Below are 24052 nucleotides of genomic sequence, written 5' to 3'. Positions count from 1 at the left end.
TAAGATCCTGTGGGACTTCCAGATATAGACACACAAACTGGTGATGGCTAACCAACCGCACAGATCTCCACATCTTCGTACACTTCTCCAAGTGGTAATTGGAGCACTCAGTGCAGTGACACCTGAGCTAGGTGAGTGGCTCCAGCAGATCCCAGGAACAAATCTCTGTCCAGAAGAGTGCAGTCCTAAGAACAGCAAAGATACTGCGCAGGACCTCTAAGCTCCCAGACCTCTGGCAGTGGACCCAAGCTTGAAGGATAAAGAGTGCCGCAGGGGCGAGAGGGGAATATATATACTCAAGAGTCTTACCAAACAGCAGTGTACACAAACACTGAGCAATCACATAACAAAATGAAGACCTCCCAAATCTGTTGACACCATGTTGCTCTACTTTCACATGGAAAGGAATGTTCTGAATGCACAGAAGTTCAGCATTTTCGTTTTGTTACCTGTGATTGTTGACTCACCTGCGTACGACCAGTCAATGTCTTCTGAAAATTTGCGCTGATTCCTGTATCCATATCCTTCAGCTGCAAGACAGAAACAAATGGTTACCAACACGTTCTACATAGATAAAGAAACTGAATACTCTATGAATAATAAAACTATTCACATAAGTTATTTAACATATCCAAGTTCACTACTATAACAGTGGGGTTTTTTTTATTTGGAGATTAAGTATCGGAGTTTCAGGAGCAGGGCCACGCCTCCATACACGCTCCTTCCGGTTGTCATCTATATAGGTTCGCCCAGTTCTGCAAGCTGTTCATTCTCATTTACGTGCCCCACCCTACCTCCCCTTTTCAATATTTTAACGTCTTCTCTTCTATTTAGTTCATGGGGATATGATTTTGTTTGTTTGTTAGTTTTTAAATACACAGATATGACAGATTTGACTTGGGCAAGCAGCCTAAGTATATTCTGCAAAATATTTGAGTAATTAGTCATTTTTAGCTTATTTTTTCAATCAATGTATTTTCTCTCTGTAGGCCAGGCTGCTGTGAAATGGACTCAAGCTCCACCATCATGGACTGCACCTCGTGACAGGAGTCTTTGTTCTGCTTAAGAAAATTGTTACTTTGAGCTGAAGGGTCAAAGTAACCAGAACCTTCAGGAGGTGGAGAACTTCATGGATATTATTAAAGTACTGTGGCTGAACAAGAGGTACTGCCACCAAATTAAATTCAAGCTGTTGAATGGAGCTCATCTGCAGGATGGGAGACTCACTTGAGAAGCACCTGATAATACTGCTCAGATATATCACAGAATTTGTGTTGCCACAAATAAAAGGGCTGCTGCCCAAACGTGACGCCAGTGTGTGCGCGTGTGTGTCACAGTGCCATTTTTTTGATGGTGATATAATTTTGCTACTTTTTTACCCCCCATTTTTTAAAATAGGGCAGAGATGTGAGCGTGAACTTGCTCTACAGTGTGTGGCATATTAATTCGGGAGGGTGGTGAGGTTTCTGGCTGTGCTGCAAGTGAGTAAATGTCAGTCAATGTAAATATTTCAGACAAATAAAAAAAAAAAAAAACTTTGCTAAAGACGTAAGCATTTACTATTTGTGGATGACCGTAAATAAACTTCAAATGGCATACTTTTGCTGTACATTATACCTCTGTCAAAAGATTTTCTTTGGCAAAAGTGGCAGACTTAATGACAGTCTGGTGTTGTGCTCAAGCCAACATGGCCTAGTCACAGACAGAAGCCATGTTAAGATGGAGACACAAGCTAAAATGCTCCCGAGGTCTGGGGTGTGAAGTCTGTGCTGTCAGCAGGGCCAACCCTGACAGGAAATTGTGAGCTCTGTCTCTCTTAAGCTGAAAATGTCAGCCAGACAGTGTAAGTAAGCACTTCTGACATGTAACACCTGTTTGCTCCGTAACCAGTATATCAACAAGGGCTTATTACAGTCTGTTCCTGTGTATGCACATGTCGCTGTGCATACATATACACACACTGGCGTCACATTCTCCTTAGCAAGGACAAGCTAACAATCTGTCACAAAAGTGTTAAGAGCACTTAAGGTTTCATTTTAGATTAAATTTCAGGTTCTCACAGTTACACTCTAAGCTTAATTCCCAAGAAGGCAAAGCTGGCACCCTAGACCAATGACAAATAATTTGTCTAGATAATGTGATTACGCATACTTTATTTGTTGAGTTTGTAGATTTTTTAACCTCTCAAATGATTCGAATATACTTGTAAAATTCTCAGTTTTTGTGTCACTGCATATACATAAGGTTACAATTGTTGTTTACATTTCAATATGTCTCACAACAAATTTCTACATAATAAAGGAATTGACTGTTAAAAAAACACAACAAAAAAAAAAACATTCAAATGTCATCTTTTGTGTGGCTTGCAATCAGAAACTTAACAACTTGGATTTTTGTAAGATAGACAATTAATAACCTGGTACAAGTTCATGTTAGGGACATCCTTTAAAAATAATCATAAAAAACAACCAATAATCAAAATGTTTGACAATTAATGTGAATAGAATTTAATCAAGAAATAATTATGTCCTCTAGCACTCTTCTTGTAAAATAATAAGACTTTTATTTGCAGTGCATATTAACAGGAACCCAACAACTAAATTAAAGTTTAAAAGTCACATATACATCTATACACTTTCCCATATTTGCTTTAACTTTGTAACAGTCAAAGTTTGTAAAGTCAAATTAAAAATGAGGGTTGTTTCCTAATTTATAAACATCACTCAAAGCTGTGAGAATTTGTGCTCTTTTTAAGATAATTTAGCATGTTTAATAGATCAGAAGTTGCATCAGATTCCTTTTTAGTCTATGAGCATACAAGAGAAAGATTTTTTTCGCAACCATGCCTCAAATTATTTTTTTTAAATGGTATGCTGGTATCACTTGTGATCTAACTGAAAGCAGAAAATAACCTTATTTTCCTAATTGATTGGGACAGGTGACTGGGATGGATGACATTATGCTAAGTTTGAGGTAATTAGCACGTTTACAGTCCATGAAGTTCAGGTTTTTTGACAAATCATAATTTCCTTTGTTAAGTAAACTCAGCAAGCAAAGCGCTTGGGAACCTCTATGGAGGGAGCATAAAATGATGTCACACTACACAATGTGGCTAGTGTTTGTTGCGCTGTTTGGAGAAAATATTCCTGAGACCATCAATAATGAAGAAAAAAAGGTTTCTGTTATAGAGCAAAAGGGGATCAAGAGGAGGTGAGGGGAGAAAAGCTGATTTTAGAAGAACAAAGAAGTGAACATGGGAGGGTGACTGAGTAGGAGAGATGTAATTCAGGTCTTGACGATTGGGGGTGGTGGGTTAACATGCTTACTGGAAAAGAGTGAAGGAGTAGAATAGATTCTATGGAGAATTCTTGCTCAGCGCCTGTACGAAATAGAAAAAGACCACAACTGTGTCACTGTGTTTATTCAGCGGAGAGTGGCCGACTCTGTGCTCCGGTCTGTGGGAGCCCCGCAGCCTCCAGCCAGAAGCTGAATAAGAGGATTAGCTAAACCCTGGGAGAGCCGGGACATCTACAGGCTGTGGGGTGAGAACTGGTGCTCATGCCAGAATGTGTAACAACCCCCTCCACTCTACTTCCACCCGAATCCCTGACCCTCTGCTCTTGATGCCAACGATGATTTGAGCATGGTGGGGGTGGTATTAGTAATATTTTTATTGGATGAATTACTGGTAAAAATACAGGATGAATTTTTTATTTCTAGGAAAATCCAATGAAAGAAAAAACACCAGGAAAAAAAAATTAATTATTTCATACACACAGACACTAACAAACTCTGGATATGATCTAAAACCATGGTAAATGATTACTATATAGGACTTTTCTAATCTACTTGAGTACTCAAAGCACTTTGCAATACGCCTCATCTCAGTCACCTGTTCACACACATTCATAGAAGCACTTTTTTCTAAAGTATGCCGATGACACCACCGTGGTTCATCTCTGATGTAGATAAGACAGCGTACAGGGCGGAGGTAGAGAACTTGTCCCACTGGTGCTCAGAAAATAACCTGGAGCTGAACGTCCTTAAAACAAAGAATTCCTAATGGACTTCAGGAGGCACAGACAGGTCCACTCCCCTCTCATTATAAATGGATTAAGGGTGGAATCTGTCTCTATCTTCAGGTTACTGGGCTCCATGATCTCACCTTGACTGACAACACCAACGTCCCGGTAAAGAAGGACCAGCAGTGGCTGCACTTCCTTGGTGTCCTGAGGAAGAATAACCTTAATGAGAAGCTGCTGGCCTTCTACTGCTTCTGTGCCCTCCTACTGCCTGGGTATTTGGTACGCACGGGCCACTACTGAGAGCAGTAAGGCTGCACAGAGGGTAATTAACACCTCCCAAGAAATAATTTGCTGCCCTCTGCTATCCCTGGAGACCTTCATCAGATCCTCCTGTCTCAGGAAAATCAGTGTCATCACAGGGGACCCCTTGCACCCCGCTCACCACCTGTCTGACCCGCTGCCCACCAATCCTGCCTCACCAGTCTCAGCCATGGTCTAAGTAACCTTTATCGCTTAGGCCACTCACACACTGACTCTTTTCAGACCATGTCTTTCTTTGCACTGCCTCTGAGCACTTTGCAACTGTTTTGTTCCCTAATGTGTGCCTTTGTCTTATTTCTGTATATTTTTTCTTGTTTTGTATATATATCCTGCTGTCGACTATTCATATTTTCTTCGGGCACAGTCAGTGTGGCACCTACAATTTTGTTGTACATGTACAATGACAATAAAGTCCTATTCCATTCTAGAAGCCAGGAGGATAAACCTGCTGTTCTCCACTGAACCATCAAAGGTGTGCACTCAGTGGCAGGGAACAAACAAGGCTGGAGATGGAGCAATACTGGAGGAGTATGTGGGAGAAGGACGTAAGACATAATAACAATGCTGGGTATCTGGTGGCGCTAAGAGCAACAATAGCAACCTCCCTGAACAAGCGTCAAGAGTTGCAGATATCCAAGAAAGAATCTCAAGCATGAAGAGTTAGACAGCGCAAGGCTCTGATATGAATCCCACTTACTGGCTAAAAAAGCTAACTAACTGACAATGAATGTCTGGCAGCACAAATTAACCTGCTGCTAATGGATGAAACGTACCCAGAATGATTAACTGAAAGGCCTGGCAGTCCTGCTTCCCTAGGACCTCAAATAGGACCAGTCCTATCCAACTACTAGCTAATAACCTGCCTAACACAACATGGGAGCATGTGAGGCATCACAGCAGCTAAGATGAACATCCACATGGCTCAATACATGAGCAGGGCCCAAAAGCCAATTGGCAGAAACACCAGAAGAGCAAAACATCAGATACTGGTAGATAGAGCAGTCACTCGAGACTGTAAGACCAGACTGACCAACCTGTACACCACTTGGATTGACTACAAGAAACTACAAGAAAGCCAGTGCCTCAACACATGGATCTTGGAATGCCTAGAACTGAAAAAAACAACAGAACCTTAAGAGCCATACATCAGAAATTTTATGGGAATGTGCCAAACAACCACAGAGGCCAATTTCAAGCCATGCATAACTCACCAGCAAGGATTTACCAAGGAGATGCTCTGTCTTGACTGCACTCCTGCATAAGCCTGAACCGCCCCTCAGAGTATTAACAAAACTGGTTACGGATACAGACTACAGAATAGAGCAATCGTGAACTGAATCCCTTTCTTAAAGAGAGATTATCCCCTTTTCTATTAGTACTGACTCGGATCGAGTCATCACAGTTCACCACAGTTTTCCATTAGGTCATAGTAACTGGTACCAGGAACTTTTTTGGAACCCTAGCCGAGCAGGTACTAAGTGATCCAAACAGGTACTAAAATGTGACATCATCAGACTGCATGCCACTGACTGGTGTGTCACAGTCGTGTCAATTACGCGGGACGTGCAGATGCGTTGCACTGACAACAAGCACGCAAACAAGGTACTACTGGGCTGTAATAGAAAGCAATTCAATCTGAGTCGAGTCATGTTGATCCGTGGCGAGTCGACCTGAGTAGGTACTAATGGGAAAGGGACTTTTGATTCAGGCCCCACTCCCAATGCCACATTTGCTACTCCTCCCTCTTCACACAAGACTTTGCATTTTCCCGCTCCTCCCACCAAAGTGAAAGACTTCCTGTGTGGTTCTGGTGCTAAAGACTGTATAGCCCAATGAGCCTAACCATTTCAGACCTTTGGTCTTACTTTTCCCACTTGATGAAGAGTCTGGAGAGGATCAATAACCTCCATTCTCTGGTGAGCATACTGCGGGACCCCTGCTGTTTGCTTACCATCCTGGTGTTGGGGTGGATGATGCAGTCCACAGAATTACTTTCTGGCAAGATCACTTTCACAGCTGTAGAGTACTAGAAGCACTGCGACTGCATGAACAATAGACTACCTCATCAAAAGACCACAGTACATGAGGCTTCAGGTCTGTGTGTCTGAAGTGGGGGTATGCAGCATAGGGGGCCCTCAGGGGACGGTGCTCTGTCCCTTCCTCTTTACCCTCTATACTTTGGACTTCAGATACAACACCACAAAATGCCACCTCCAGAAGTTCTCAGATGATCCAGAGTATCATCTACTTCATCATCTGGTGTAACCTCACCACCTGCTCATTAACACCAGTAAAATGCTCACTGACACCATAACTGTGGTTTGGACACTAAAGTACAAATCCCTTTACCAAAACAATAAACAGGACTAGTCACATAACACAGCCAAAGTTGGCTTTATCTGCTGGGCAGGCTGAGGTCTTTTGGAGTGTGCAGAAGATTAATAAGAGCCTTTCATGACACTGTGATGGATCGTTGTCTGCTAGAGAGGTGGCAGCATGGAGAGGGAAAGGAAACAACTTAATAGACTGGTAAAGAGGGCCAGATTTTTAGCATTTAGTTTTAAATATTAAGAAAATAATGTTTTTGAAATAGGTGGTTTAGTATTTTGCATAAGTGTTTCCAGGAAAACACCGCACATCGTTTTAGACACACGTTGCCCCAACATTTAAAAAAAAAAAAAAAAGTTAAATAGAGACAGGCAGTTTTACATTTTCAGCATTTTTCCACAGAAGCAGTTATAGCTACAAAGGGTGGGCTGACATTATACTTATCCCTATGGCTTAAGAATGGGACGTCACTGCAATTTATATGCATGTGAATTTGATCAAGAAATAATTATACTCTCTAGTACTCTTCCTGTAAAATAATAAGACTTTTATTTGCAGTGCATATTAATCGGAACCCAACAACTAAATTGAAGTTTAAAAGTCACATATACATCTATATACTTTCCCATATTTGCTTTAACTTTGTAATAGTCAAAGCTTGTAAATTCAAGTTAAAACTGAGGGTTGTCTCCAAATTTACATGAGAGGGGCTGCTCCACAAACATTTCTCAAAGCTGTGAGAATTTTTGCTTTTTTTAAGACATTTTTTGGAATGTTTAATAGGTCAGAAGTGGCATCAGATTCCTTTTTCTTCGATGAGCCATGCAAGAGAAAGATTTTATCTGCAACCATGCATCAAATTAATTTGTTAAATGGTATCCTGGTATCACTTGTGATTTAACTGAAAGCAGGTGGTATAGAAGCAAATACTTTATTTTGCACAATGTATTTAAAAGGCAATAATTGCCCAACTTTTGAGATAAAGTAAATATTTGTTATCTTATTTACTCAAAATTTCTACATTTTCTAATGTCTGATTAAGTCCTGCTAAACTAAGCACTAAGTTACCTTCTTTGGCAGATTTCCTTATTTATAAAGCATGTCTCCTAAGTAGAGGTGTTTTGATTCTCAGCAGATGTGTTTCTAATCTGATTGTACACACACTGACGGAAGAGTTTGTCAAAGGCCCCCAGAAAAGCTCCTTCAACAGAAAAACAACTTAATTAAACACTGGACTTAAATGGATGGAGCAGAATGCCAGCACTGTATCCCACAGAAACAACAATGAGAAAGGAAGTGTGAGGATGAATGTAAAGCCCTCTTTCTTGGATTAAATACTTTGTCAACCTAATCCTCAGTTGGAGAGTAAATCAATTGACAATGGTGTGCCTAGGGACGTCGGTTAGAGCATGTAGTCAAATCAAAAGACTACTTCATGAATGAATTTGACGATTTTAATGCTGCGTCCAAGGCATGTAGTATTTCCAAGTTGCCAACTAGGGAAAACGGGCAGTAAACACTGAAGTAACCCACCAAAAGTAGTAGACCAAGGTCGAATGAGAACCTCATTTTAAGCGCTCAGACTGTAAAATATCCACACAGGATAAATATAGTTTAAAAATCCATACATATTATTATCACTCGCACTGTACTTTATATACATATAAAAAAAATCTTATTGTATATAGTAACACTCTTTACATAGTATATTGTACTATTACATTGTATATTATTTTTTCTTTGTTGTATACTATTTTAAAAATATTTTTCCATTTTTTAAAATTTTTCCAATATATCTCAAATTTACCTCATGTCCCATGTCTCTTGTGATGCTGTAACAAGTGAATTTCCCCAATGTGTGATTAAATAAAATCTATTTCTATGTCTATACTGCTGAAAGTATTCAATCACTCATCCAAATCATTGAATCCAATATCCAATCCACGGGTGTATAAAAATCAATCACCTAGGCACGTAGACTCCTACAAACATTTGTGAAAGAATGGGAGGCTTTCAGGAGCTCAGTGTGGCACCATAATAGGATGCCACCTGCGCAACAAGTCCAGTCATTAAATTTCCATTCATCCATCCATCTTCAGCTGAGAGAATCAGAATACTTTATTAATACCTGAGGAAATTATGGAATGCAATCTCTCCACTGTGTCCTAGGTCTGCCCCGGGGCCTCCTTCCTGCGGGACATGCTGGGAACACCTCACCCAGGAGGCATACTAATCAGATTCCTGAACCACCTCGACTGGGTCCTTTTGATGCGCAAATGTCCAGTATGCAGTTTCCATTTACTGATAACTGTGTTATATTTATAAACTGAAAATGAACATTGTGTCTATAGAACACATATAATACTGAAAATACCCATTTTTATATTAATTCACCAACACAGGCAGCACAATATCAATAAAACAACATTTGACTGAGAAGATATTGTGATTATATCATTATAGTAAAGAGCAAAGTATCAGGCTTCAATGGACAGGTTTGAATCAGCTTTAGAGTAAAGATCCATTCAAAACTATGTCTGTAAAAAAGGAATTTGAAATTCAACATATACAATAAACATATGAATAAAATTTATCTAAGACTGAATGGCCAGCTAACCTAAAGTTATCCATAAGTTACGAGACTACATGAATAAAATGTATTTTCCCCCTACTCTAAAAAGCCCAATTCTATCTTGCACTTAATTCCATCAAGAAGTATTTCATTACCAAATTCACATACAGATAAGCTTGTAAATGGTGGCTGTATAATGAATAATGGGGTATTTATTAGAATAGTGTTTCCCATTTGTAGCATGCAGACCACAACTTGAAAAAACACGGCTTCAGTCTCACAGGAAAAAAGATGACGGAGTTTTCTGTCCATAGTGTTCTAAGCAGGGCGTCCTACCCGCTGACCTTCTAAAGATTTCAGTGCTACATCATCTGCAGGGGGCAGCCACAGCCACCCTGCCTGCAAGTTTGCTGCCAAACATCAATTGGTTTTTCACTTGCATATATCCATTGTGCTGTGTGTGATCATCATCAATAACACAATCACTGACTCATTAACAGACTGGCATTTGCTGGCAACACCTTGGGCACACATGACTATTTTGAGAGATGACCTAATTTAAATTAGCAGCGAGGGGGCAGACAGAGAGGAAATTATGGATTTGTCCTCTCGTAACCTTGACATACTTCTATTTCATTTTCCCTCTTTAGCACTGTGTCTGGTGATTTCTTATTTACTTGTGATTTCTTAATAATCCTTTTATTTCTCTCCCTCTCTTTCTCATGAAAAATCTGTTTGTTCTTATCACAACTTGATCATATATTTGAGCAAAATGATATTCAGGACTCCAATCATTTAAATGACCTTGCAAAACTTAATTCACAGTTATTTATATAGCACCAAATCAGTTACCTCAAGGCACTTTATATTATAAGCACTTTCAGAAAGACATCTATTATGATGACATTTATTTGAGATTGAATTTTTTCTAATTTTTTTTCTCTAAATGGCCACTTATCTGAACTGGAGGAGAACAACCATTATTACCATAATTATTTAGATGACTGTAAAACACAAACAAAAATAAGCATTTTTTTTTTCACATGATGAGATTACCAAGTGCTATGAATTTTGCTCTAGTGGCTCCAAAGAATACCTCAAACTGTGGTACAGAGAATTCTATGCGTATTTATACGGAAACCTACTGCTTACTGTATATGATATGAAGCCATTTCTTTCCTACCCACTCGCAATGGGACTGCAGCCAATCCCAGCTGTCTTACAGTGAGAGCGATATTAGTGCTGCTTTGAGAGGTTAATACCTGGTATAGTTGTTACTAGATATATACTCGGTAATGTGTTAGGAACAAAAGAAAGCCACATAATATACTGGAAATGAAAATTATCAAGCCAGAGTTCAAAGAAACAAACTGTCACAGAGGTGTTCTACTGGTTTACATGGGGGCCAGTCAGTGGTATCAATTCCTTCATCCTCCAGGAACTGCCTGCAAACTCTCTGCACTGAGGGTGAGTATTGTCATGAACCAGGAGGAACTCAAAACCCACTGATCTTTCCAACCAGATACCTAATGGCAGTCAGGGACAGTCAGCCTGTAGAGGTCTGCGCATCCCTCCCCAGACCATCACTGACCCGCCACCAAGCCAGTCACGCTTAATAATGTAATTTTCTCCATACTGTTTCAGGTCTGTCACATGTGTTTAGGCTGAACTTGCTCTCATTTATAAAACTGTAAAGCACAGGGACAATCAGAGGACACCGGGCTCTCAGACCACCTTCACGAAGCCTGTTTCCGACTGTTTGATCAGAGACAATCACACCAGTGGCCTGCTGGAGTTCATTTTGTAGGGCTCTGACAATCTGCTTTTTCCTTGCACAAAGGAGCAAGGGGTGCAGTGGTACCAGTTGTCCTGCTGACGGGTTAAGGACTTTCTACAGCCCTGACAAGCTCTCCTAGAGCGCCTGTCTCCTGGAATCTCTTCCATGCTCTTCATACTGTGCTGGGATGAAAGGGTAAACCGTTTGGCAATGGACTTTGACTGCCTGTGCAACCTCTGTAGGATCCAGGTATCACCTCATGCTACCACTGGTGACACAGACCCTAGCCAAATACAAAACTAGTTTTGAACAAAAAAAAAAGTCACAAACGTCACAGTTGCCCACAGTTAAACAGCAAATCACTTGAGGAATGAAGGAAATATATAAAGGAGAAAAAACTCTGTTATGGCTGTCTCAAACCCACAGCACAAAGAAATGTTATTACAGACTTGTATGTGAAGTGTGTAAGAAAAAAAAAACAAAAAACATCCTACCTGTCTGCACAACTTCAACTATGACAATGGTAAATTAGCTACAAACCAGCCACAAATTCAGATCAACACAGAACAGGCTGCAACCACCAGAATGTGAAGTTGCACTTTTAATTGGCTACAGTTGCTGCTAAGGCATAAGCTCCAAAGCAAGTAATCTTAGGAGGAGAGAATGAACCTTATGCAGTTCGCACAGCATTGGGCTGGAGAATTGTACGTCCGGCACTGTCTTATGGTGATTCTTTTAGCATGTCTACTGTGTGTCACAGAGTTGCAGTTAAAGAGCTCCCACTAGTGACTTCAGCTGATGCAATCAAGGTTATTGAGTCTGACTTTAAGGACGATAACAAGGATAACAGGTCAGTGTCTCAAGATGACATTCTCTTTCTTAACATGTTAAAAGGAAGGGATTTACAAAAACACTGAAGGACATTATGAAATGCCACTTCCATTTAAGGAGAGACCCCTCTTACCAGACAATAAGCAAATGGCCACTGTGCAGCTTCAAAGCCTCAAACCAAACTGTCGAAAGACCAAAGGTACAAGGAACAATACATAAAGTTTGAGTGAAATCGTAGAAAAGGGTGATGCAGAGGAAGTGCACAGTGAAGCAAAAGAAGGAGAAAAGTGGCATATTCCTCACCACAGGATATATCACCCCCAAAACCAGACAAATTCAGAGTAGTATTTGACGCCTCAGCAAAATACAGAGGTAACAGTCTCAATGATCATTTGCTGTCAGGCCCAGATTTGCTGAACAATCTTAATGGTGTTCTCATCAGATTTAGAAGGCATCAAGTTGAATTATGTTGTGACGCTGAAAAAAATGTTCCACCAATTTCAAGTGTATGAAGCAGACAGATTATTTAAGAATTTTATGGTGGAAAAATGGCGCACTGAACATTGAGCCCCAAGAGTTTTGGATGAAGGTGCACCTTTTCAGCGCCACATCCTCACCAGGGTGTGCAAATTATGGGTTAAAGCATGCTTGCTAAAGATAACGAGACACAGTTTCCCCTTGCATCTCAATTCATAATGAAGGATTTCTACGTGGATGATGGTGTGATGAACACTGCAAGCTATCAATCTGTCAATCCTTTCCGTGTCCGGGCCAGGTGAGGTTTCAGGTCCCTCAGGAGGCTCAGACACTGTGCATCAGGTGAACTCAGACTACACAAGTTTGTAAGCAATGACAAAACGGTGTTAAGTAAGCGTTCCAGCATCTGAACGTGCCTCCCCACAGCAAGCATGTGACTTGGCATTTAATGACTCCAAACTTGAAACTAGGCATTCACTGGCACATTGATGCAGACAGTCAGGTTTCATTTTCGCCCCAGCGATCAACGTGCTACAAGCCAAGGCATCCCATCTATGGCTGCATCTCTTTACGGCCCACTGGGATTCATTCCCTTTTCTACTTACAGGCAAAAGAGTCCTTCAAGAGACATGCAAACAAGGCACAAGCTGGGATGACCCACTTCCCAGTGAATTAAGGCCAATGTGGAATAACTAGAATAGCGACTTAGACAACTTAGAGAAAATCATAATATCACGCTGTTATGTTCCTAAAGACTTTGGCCAAATTGTAAAAACAGAGTTGCATGACTTTTCTGACACAAGTTTATATTCTTATGATCAGTGTTCGTATTTAAGACACGTAAACAAAGATGATAAAGTGCATTGTGCTTTACAGCAAAGACCAGAGTTGCTCCTATTAAGATAACAATACCAAGACTCAAACTGACCGCTGCTGTTCTCTCCATTACCTTGAGTAACAAGTTAAAAGATGAGCTTATATTGACATTGGAAAAGGAGGCCGCACTGGGAGGAGTCTACAGATTTGGACAGCCTTTGTCACGACGCTGTGACGTAATCGTCCTACAAATGCGGCCTCAGGAGGATGCACCCTATGAGTTTGGACACCCCCATAGAAGGTCTTTAGGAGCTGACCCTGCACTCCAAATAACTTCAGTTTCCGTAGCAGATACAGCCTGCTTTGTCCTTTCCTATAGATGGCCTTTGGATTGTTAATGCAATCTACTGATCAGGTGAACACCCAGGTACTTATGAGTACCCCATCTCAATGTCCATTCCCTGGCTGTTCACTGGTGTAGGAGGATGGTTGTGCCTGTAAAAGTCCATCACCAGCTCTTTGATTTTCCCAGTGTTGATTTGGAGGTGGTTACCCTGGCAACAGTCAATAAAGTACTTGGTCAGTTCTTTGTATTTCCTGTTGTCCCAACTGGCGATAAGGTCAACAATTGCTGAGTCAGAACTTTTGCAGGAAGCAATTAGAGTTGTAGGAGACGTCTGTGGTGTATATGGTAAAATGGAACCAGAACTGTTCCCTGTGGGCTGCTTGTACTGCAGAAGACCCTATTGGACACACAGTTCTGGATTCTTATGTTGGTACAACAGTCCAGGATTCAAGTGGTACACACCTGTGTACTCTAGCTGGTCTCTCAGTGTGAGTATGATAGTACAATATGGACCTGTTGCCGTCATTGCTTTGGTCTTCCTGAGTTCACACCTCATCTGGTTAAGTGTGAAAGACATATTGGAGCAAGGTGGCTGTGTATTAGAGATCATGGTTGACGGGGAGGTGCAGCACACTGGAAATGAAGAAGAAATTAAGCAGAGCTCAGGTGTGTGTGGAGACGGGGCAGTCCCCAGGGTGCTCAGATGGTGATGGTGGTGGTGGTGGCTGTAGCTTTTAGGGCAGACCTGGGACAGGGGCAAATGACGAATCAAACCTATTGAAGAAGTGGTTTAGTTCATTTGACCACTTTTTGTCCCCTACAGGCTGAAAACTGCATTCTTTATAGCCTGACATGGTTCTAAGACTCCTCCAGACTCTATTAACATTGTTCAGCTGTAGCTGGTTCTCCACCGTCTGTCTGTAGAGCCTGTTTTCCATTAGTACCTACTCGGTTCGACTCGCCACGGCTCAGCACATGTCAACTCAGATCGCCCGGTTTTCCATTACAATCGAGTATCACCGAATAGGAGTGGTCGTTGTCAGAGCAATGTGTCCAAGCGTCCTGTGATGTAATGAATATGCAAATGAACACTACAACAAAGGAGGACACTGAGGCAAGAACATACCTGCTGCTCGGTCTGTGGCTTTCGTCAGACTCGGGGACCAAGGCATTGTGTTTTGTAGCCATTTCCCTTGTTGACGGTTTCAAAAATAGCAGTATTGATTTTCATGAACGAGACGCTCTCGTGACTCATCGAGTGATGCTACTGACCAGCCGGTGGCATGCAGTCTGACACGCCACATTTTAGCACCTTCTCGGATCGCTTGGAACCGGGCAGAGCAGGTACTACTTTAGTACCTGGTACCAGGTACTATGACCTAAGGGAAAACTCTGAAAACCATGGCAAACCTGGGAAGTCGATCTGAGTAGGTCGTAATGGAAAAGCGTTTTCCCCTGACTAATGCCTCCCCTCAGCTATCTCTGTATACTCTTCAGTTGTTCTTTGTTTCCGGACTCAAAAGGCTTTCCCATTCTGCGTAAGGACACCCTTGATGTCAGGAATCTGATGTACAGTCCTGGTGGGAACACCATTATCTGTACAGAAATTAATGTAGTCTATTACACAATCCACCAGACAATGTCCTCTCCATGGTCATCACAAAGCAATCCCCACATTGTTGCATCAAAACGGTCCTTCGGAGGTTTTCTTTTCACGACGCGGGTAATAGCTTCCTGTGTTCTAAACGTTTATACACAGGACAGATGAGCTATATTCATCTTTTGTGTTAGCATACAGTAAGTCAGTGTTTTATCGTCTCTGGTGGGACATGTAACACACTAGCTGAATGAGGGTAGAGTGATCCAAAGAGGTTTGATTATACTCAGGAAGAGGAAATGGGGTTACATTATCTCCAGTTTACTAGTGACAGAATGAAGAACATCACAAACTATATCTAAATTTCCCTTGGTAGGTAGTAGTCTCATGGTATTGGCTAATAGCTCAATGTCTCTGCTGGCGACTTTGTCTTTAATGGTGATGTGCCCACTGTTACATCATCTTCAGCATGTAACTGCTCAGCTGTAATAGTTCTACTTTTTCCCCTCCAGGCTTTCAAATTCAAAGGGATTTTGAACCCATTTTCTGTCACTCAAAAATAGTGATGAAAGTTGTGAATGGGCGTAGCTAGTGTGTCTGAATAAGCCCAACGAGATGTTTTCCCTTCCGCATCAGTAACGTTATACTGTTCTCTGTCCTATAACACAGTGCGAGACATGGTTTTGGTGTCATGCAACCCATAGCTTCGGGGACTTATGGAATGTGAGAACACGTTGCCATTATTGTGCTGTACTTGCAATTGGAAATTCAGCTCATTGGAGAGATAAAAAGATATCTTCCAAACAGGACAATTTGAGAAGCCAGCCATCAATGAACAAATCAGCAAAAGGGGAGGCGTGTGGGGCTGCTTCTCAAATATAAAAGATAAAGAACTCTGCCTGTGGAGAGCCAGCACACCTCTGGATGAAACAGGTAAGTGTGTGTATTCTGCCCCATGTAAAAAAACAACTGTTGTTTGCAGTGCCTTTAATAAAAGTTCACAATACAGGTAACTTATTTGAGTATTTTGTCAAGATAAGGGGCTATTCCTTCGCATGCCAAAGCCTGTCCTTAAATGAGACACTGATTCTTTTCAAAACTTCACTGTTTACGACTGTTATAAATAGTGGAATTGTGAACTTTTCATACATTTACAGTTTTTCCCCTTCAATTCAATTCAATTCAATTCAATTTTATTTATATAGCGCCAAATCACAACAAAAGTTGCCTCAAGGCGCTTTATATTGTACAGTAGATTGCTCTGTATTTATTATTGTGCTCACTTTTTAACTACATAGTTTTTCACTAGGAAAAATATTTCCTAACCTAGTTCCAAAAATGAGCACAGTCTGTGCTCTTATCCAGTGTGATTAAGAAATCTCCTGTTGCCTTTAGTTTAAAATAGACTGCACGGTTGTCAAATATAAAATATAATACATTCTTTGAAAAATGATGGTTCCACTGGCTTTTCACCATCAGCTGTGACAGCCATTTCATTTGCAGTAGCCAGTATTAATTTTTCTACAATAATGTGAAGGTGTTTCTCTTTGGCAGGAAACTATGCAGGAGGCTAGCCAGGCTTTATCAGTCCATTTAAAGAAATCCAATTGTTTATTTTTGAAGTCACATTGAAGAGTTTCCAAATGTCTTTTAGTTTGATTGGCTTCAATCGATGCAGATGTACAGCTGAGTCTTTTCCTGTGGAGGTGGCTCTTCTATCCCACAACATTGTTGTTTTGTAATGCCAGGGGACATCTTTTTTTCCAGTGTCTACTGAACATCTAGTGTTGGTCTCCGTACAACCTCTGGGTTCAGGCTAAAATGTGGTTGTTGTGGAAATCTTTTCAATGTCAAACTTCAACTCATTTTAGACATTGTTTTTTATAACGCTTTTATAGGCACTGTAGTCCCATGTTTCCAGAGGGTGGGCAGCACGGTTTCTGTACAGAAACGGTTATGTGTGAAGGAATGCAGCGTAATCAGTGGAGATCTCCAAGATGGCACGGGCTCTTAAGCTAAAACAAAAGTAAGCAGCTGCATGGTGGATTTGAGCAGCAGATTGAGCAGAAATGTATCCAGCTTCTCACAGGCAGTTTGCAAAATGTGTGCACTGACAAAGACTGTCAAGCAGATAGTCCAGTTCATACATAAACACTTTTATAAACTTCTCGTAATTTCCATAACAACTTCTCCCAGTCCTGCGACCGATCACAACCACATTCACTTCCTCTTTCTAAGCTCTTCACAGTAAAACAGGATACTGCTCTTTTAAACTTATTAAACACATTGTACTCCTTTTAAAATACATTTTTAAAAGAATTCTAAATACCATTATTATTTTTATATTTTAACATGGATTTCAACACATTGAAAAAAAACTTAAAAAAAAAAAAATCAGTTTTAACCTGGCTAAAAAAAAAACATAAGTTGATTAATTGAAATAAATAAGCCAGTTAAAGAAAAACTGAAAAAATGTAAAATAACAAAAAATAAATAAAAACCCACATGTACTGAGTAAATCAATAGGCTAACACATAATAAATTGTGTTTGTTTATAAATGATAACAAAAATGTTGATAATTGTTAAAAAAAAAAAAAAAGAAAAAAAAAAAGATTTATCTATCATGTAAATTTGGATGTCCAACCATGACCCAAAGTCCAAGTTGGGTCATGGTTGGACATCCAAATTGTGGACCAAGTTTGGACATTGTATAAATGTCCAGGATTGGTCATGGACCGATGGGCCTGCACATCTATCCGACGTCCAATCTTTAGTGGGATATTATAAACGTTGTATACTGTGCAGTGCAGTGAGGACTGCTCAGACATCGGAGAAACCAAACAGCTGCTCCACATGGCACAACATAGAAGAGCCACCTCGACAGGACAAGACTCAGCTGTACATCTGCATCTAAAGGTCAAAGATCACTCGTTCAAGGATGACAATGTTCACATTTTGGACAGAAGACAGATGGTTTGAAAGAGGCCATCTATATCCACTGTGAACGAACATCTTTGAACATTTTTGAGAGGGTGACATCAACTGTCTGCCACTTACAATGCAGTTTTAAGATCCCATCCCAGGCGCATCAACCCCCACTCACATCTTGTGTCAGGTGATCACAATAGGTCACATGATAGGGTGAGGCAAGGTCTCACAGTGGTTTCACCCCAAACCTCTGCTGATAATAACCTGTGCCATTTTTTCACACCTTGGCTAATATGATGAGGCACATGATCAACATTGGGTCAATGATCAGGACAGGACAACTTTAAATACCTAGGAATCCACCATTTGGTTTTAGAACTAAAGAAGCTTCTTAAATGAGAGGTGAAACATCTTCAAGAAACTTAAAGAAGTCCAGTCACCTTCTTTTAGACTACGATGATCTGGACGACTGAAAACCTAGACAGACACATATTATATTGTAAACAGAATATGTGTTTGTAAATCGACTTAATCTGTTTTATTCACATTTTTCACAGTTTTGTTATTTTAATAAGAGCAGAAAGAGACAAACATGTATGTGGTTTTCCTCAGCATAGTCCACAAAAGTGGACTACAAAGTGAGGCTGGAGAACCAAAATACACAGTGGGCTTTGGTGGGGCTGTTAAAGTTTAACAAAGGAAGAAGAGCTGCTTAACCTGTGCTCTATCACTCTACGAGCCTACAATCTTGTGGTACTGGAGGGCAAATGTGTGCATTTACTCTTTACTTTATCCCCCACTCCTAACAAAATGTGCTTTCACACTTCAGCACCAGCTTCACAGTGTGACAGTGCCCTCTCGTCCTCACCACCACTCGGACAAATTACACTGCCATCGTGAATCACACTTCCCCACCTCCCCATCCGCTGTAAAAAAAGCAAAAAAACAGCCATTACCCTTTTCTGTTCTGTGTTGCTCTGCACCCCATCGTTCCACCTCATTCTACCCCTTAGACCTCTCTTCTGTATGTCATTGCCCCCTTTCCTGCTACTTCAAAACAAATCTCCCCTCTCACAGCATAATTCACTGGGCTGAGCTCGACCAACTGGCCTCCTCAGCTGACCTCCACCAAATACCCGTCTGCTTGTTTCCCCAAATAACCCCAGCCACCATTCAGCCAAGGGCCCATGGAAAGAAAGGAGGGGAGACTCAGGAGGATTTAAACCGATGGCTTCTCTGTATGCCCGAGTTAACGCTTAATACCAACTAATCTGGTCATCAAATATCCCCGCTGTCACAACTGGAAATCTGCTCTTTTTATCCCCCTCTCCAGACTACCAGTTGGGCAGCAAAGGATGTCTTACCAGTCTCCCCAAGCAGCACTGGACAGATATCAAGGGATAAAATAATTAGGGGGAAAAAAACATTAATGTAAAGAAGAAAGACAAACAGGAGGTAGTCTGTGGTGATCATTTATGTCTTTCCTGAAAGAAAGAACAGAATCTAGGCTTTTATAAAATATTTAATTGTTAAACTTAAGTTGAATCAAAACACCAGCATTTTCCACACAACCAACTTTACACTGCTTGGCCACTGAAGTTGATACAGTAACTCAGTAAATAAAAGTCTATACAAAAATAAAAAGCACTAACGCATTTGTTTTCATACAAAATGTGAGCACAGACTAAAAACAGCATTTATTTTAGCCAGAAGTGAGCATCTTCATCACTGTGTGTGATGAGTATCATTTCCACAGCTACCTCCTCCATGTGCCTTAGTGTCAGACAGGCTGACTGTGACCGCCATCTGTCAGCAGACTCCCTGTTAGACAATAAGTGGGCAGGAGATTCTATGAGCCCAGACACAGTAGGGCACGGGGCTAGCACTGCCCATTCAAAAGTATCTTATGGGAGGACAGATGGTGCTGAGTTTTCTCCTTGTACATCTTTTCTTCCACCATTCCTGTGCTGCCTTCTCAGGAAGCTAAAATGTCTTTTTGTGCCCCAACATTTCATCAGAGCTACATTTTAAAACATGCTCTTCCAGAATTTAAACTTAAGAAAAAAAAATCCTAATTAATTTCCAATGACTTTTTAAAGCTCCATATCCCTGCAGGACCTACCAGTGTGTCCATTACCAAAAAACAAACAAACAAACAAACAAACAACAAAAAAACCTCACAGGAATTGTAAATTCTAGTAGATTTTAAAGTTTGCAGAGGTACCAATATAATGTAAGACATTTTTGTATTTCCATTTTTTATGAAAACAGTAATCATAGAAGCTGTAAATTGGCTCTAATATATTGACTTATATTGAAATATAATGCAGCATTAAGCAACTTAGAATTTGCACCATGTCCCAGGAACTACTGGGACATGGACGAGAAGAAGGATCAACTTATGTGTCTTTTCTTTTTCTTTTTTTTTTTTAAGTGTTGAAAGAACAGCTACTAAACATGGAGTAATTGATTCTAAGGTTCAGCAGTTAACTTGAAAGACAGTGCTGCCTGCAGTGGGTGGTAATGTAAAATGATTTAAGTGCCAGAAGAGCTACTAAATTGTACTAACAGCAAGACCAAATGAAAATCAATAAACAAAGACTGGCTGTGAGTTACTGCTTTTTAATGACCTCACTAATATTTTAAGACAATATATATTTTTTAGTAATATTTATAGGATAGCCACATCTAACCCATCTTAACCATTGGGAGCAGTGGGCCAGCATTGTGCAATGCCTAGGGACCAACTCCAGTTGTTAGTTACCTCCTTTATCAAAATAATGTTGAAAAAAATAATTTTTCATATTTTCTTCTGGTAGAAAAAAATTGACTTCTTGAAGGAAAGGAGCACAACCATGATTAGAACATGCAAACCCAACACAGAAGGATCCTACACGGGCCTGGACACGCTTACTATGAGGCAACAGTGCACCAACAGTGTGCCATCGGATCACCATCTCTCTGCATTTTAAATGCAGTTGTAAAATCACACTTCAAAAGTTCATGGACCTTGAGATATTACAACAAGCTTTTAAAACTACCTGCCTGGAACTTCTAGACTCCCTGAGTTCCTGTGGTGGAAAGACGAATATAGATCTGCCAACTAACTTGCCAGAGTTAAGCATACTTTTTGCGTGCAAGTAGACTGAAACAGTTAAACCTAAACATTCATGATGATTGCACTTTCCTAAGGCATCAGTCAAAAAATAAATCAATAAATAATACATAAATAAAAATTGGAAACGTCTCCATAGCCACAGAAACTAACAGCTACAAAACTAATAAAATATATATATATATATATATATATATATATATATATATATATATATATATATATATATATATATATATATATATATATATATATATATATATATATGTATATATATATATATATATGTAAGTAATGTGTTACTGGTTTCAATTGCTCTTGTTGCCAAATACAGAGCGTCTGACACTCTTAATAAACCAGTTAAACCGTGTCCAGACCTCTCTTTTCATGCTTGACAGCTCCAGTTTAGAATTTATGTGTGACACTCTATGCCTCAGAACATTTTAATCTGAGATCCCACTGAGTAATTAAGAAAAGAAGTGTGTGTGTGGCATCTCAGCCACAGTTAGGAAAATGAGTTCATAAATATATATAGACCAGACAAAATAAAAACAACAACAACAACAACAACAACAACAACTTTCTAACGCTAACAAAATACAAAGACCGCAAATAGACTTTTTTCGGGGTTTTTTTTTTTTTTTTGAGACAGCGTACGCTTCAACTTACCTGAAGCTAGTGAGCAATCACCTAAAAGTTGGCGCAGCAAGTAAAAGGCCAGCGCACTTTTGAAGCACTATTAACTGTTTCTGTGAAGAGCAGACTAACATTAATTACAACATGCCTTACCTTGTTGGCAGATGAGGATAAAGTGTGCAGCCAGTAGCAGCCAGAAGCCTGTAGTCTCCATGTTGGTGGAAAATACTCGTAAATGCGGAAAATAAACAATGTAGTGTTTTTATGCTGAGCGAGAGAGAGTAGGTCCACGACCCTCACAGCTCCATATTGTACTATGCAGGTTGTGGGTTGGCTATTTACGTATGTGTAGTACAGTTCGCAGGTCCCAGTGTGCGACGCCGTTTCGCTCTGTCCGTTGTTCTTCACGCAGTCTGGCTGACTGGAGAGGAGCGGCCACACCGAGGCGGTGCGCCGCCCACATTTCACTGGCTCAATTCCTCCACACGACCATTAATAGAGACACTGGCAATTACACGACCTCATCCAGCCGTTAATTTTGTATTTATTAATTAATATTTGTGTCAGGGTAGAATAAGAATCGGTGCAAAAAGGTGCAAAAACATTTTAAAGTTTGGTTTGGTTGGGGAGAAAGATTAAGAAGAAGTGAAAGTAATAAGGATATGAAACAAGGGAGAAGAAAATGAAAAAGAACTAAAGAAGATAAATAACATAGAAAATACTGAAGGAAACATATTAAGAGGGAAAGGGGCCACAGCAAATGGAAATAAGATATGACAGCAGTAAATAGATGAGAAAACTAAGCTCATAAATCCAAAAGTCGATTTACTCTAATCATTATATCATTCGATCTAGTTATTTGAGAATTTGTGTGTTTGCATTTAAGTGAAATATTAAAAGGGAAAACTATGTTTAGTAAAAATTATATGATAGTGTTGAGGAGTAAGCTGGATAGGTTGTTCTTGGGATCCCCAAAACCTGCTGAGACCTGTACTATTGCGTATACAAGTGCACTTCAGGCATAAGTGGTCTGTCTAGCATTTAATTGGCTGATCAAGGGACTTCAAACCTCTTTGTGAATTATCTGATTTTCTGGAACAAGAAGCTCCTGTGTTTATCAAATGGAGGTGGGTGATACTACTAAATTTGGTTTTGATTCATTGCCAAGTAAATCCTGGTCCAGAATCAGAGATGTTAACTGCTCATTTCCAGCTCCATGTTTTTATTTTTGGACTCTACAAGAGTAGCTTTGTATGATTCACTAATAAATATTTGGCATCACACAGAAAAGCAGACCAGGTTCCACCACTTTAGTCTATACCACTGCAGGTACATTTTGCTGTCTCAAAGTTATAGTACAGAGAGAGACTGTGGAAATCCGTTTGTGTTCTGTTGTTAACCAGGTTACTCTTAGCCTCTATGCTATAACTGAGACTTGGTGGGGATGTAAGCCAGTCCCCAGTGGCCAAAGACAACTGTTAGCAGGTTTAATTAATCTGAGTGACAGCTTGTGTGTGTTTTACAGTTGAAATGTAAGTAGAATTTGTTTTAATGTTCTTGTCTTTACTAGAAGTATGTCACAAAAAAAGGAGTCCCCTTCACCTGCTCACTTGCACCTGGGCTCGCGAAAGTGGTTTGAGTGCTCAGAGTATAAAAGTGCTATATAAGAACCAGTCCATTTAGCATTTACCATTTAGTCTTTGATCCACAGTAAGTTTTTACATATTTCTAAGCAGATGCACATTTATGTACTTGGGCTTAGAGTAAGCTTCATATTATTATTCTTGAACTCCACAAGAGGCTATTGTATGCAATGCATGGTGACATTGAGATATGCAATAACTCACACATAATTACTTTCCATTTACGTGATATACCATTGTAACGGTATGGCTTCATTAAATTAATTAAAAATATGACCAAAGTATCTCCTTTGGTTCAAATTGGTGGGAGTGTTAGTCTGGTTGGGTCAAGATTAGCTATCAAACTGGATGAAATAGTTATGCACCAGGGGCGATTCTAGGATCAGAGCTTTGGGGGTGCTGAGCACCCAGAGAGCTGCCCAGCCAGGCAAAATAAACTTTACACGTCACGATGAGACTTCTTCCCTGTCTCTGTCAGTCCCTGCATCCTTAAATGTCTCCAGTTGTCCCGAGTTCTCTATGACTGTCTCCTTGGTGCATTTAAACCCCTGTTCCTCCCTGTCCTCATCGTCTGTTGTCTTCGTCTCCATTATCAGTCATCATAATTTTACCATCTCTGTGCAAGTCTGCAGATTTCTT

At 40.2% G+C, this 24052-nt stretch overlaps 1 protein-coding gene across 2 annotated transcripts in view; it reads right to left on the bottom strand.

Annotated features, from left to right (window-relative positions):
* Positions 1-22170, bottom strand: part of LOC116321451 (receptor-type tyrosine-protein phosphatase zeta-like) — a 78951-nt gene extending 56781 nt beyond the window's left edge. For both annotated transcript variants that reach the window (XM_039615916.1, XM_031741311.2), the window contains exons 1-2: positions 21924-22170; positions 468-530 (exon numbers count right to left, since the gene is read on the bottom strand). In XM_039615916.1, the coding sequence (XP_039471850.1) occupies positions 468-530; positions 21924-21984 (124 nt within the window). In that variant the 5' untranslated portion in view covers positions 21985-22170. The remainder of the gene's footprint in view (positions 1-467; positions 531-21923) is intronic.
* Between the last annotated feature and the right edge of the window lie 1882 nt (positions 22171-24052).

The sequence above is a fragment of the Oreochromis aureus genome, linkage group 7, assembly GCF_013358895.1.
Source record: "Oreochromis aureus strain Israel breed Guangdong linkage group 7, ZZ_aureus, whole genome shotgun sequence".
NCBI lineage: Eukaryota > Metazoa > Chordata > Actinopteri > Cichliformes > Cichlidae > Oreochromis > Oreochromis aureus.
This window is presented reverse-complemented; position numbering and strand designations above follow the sequence as displayed.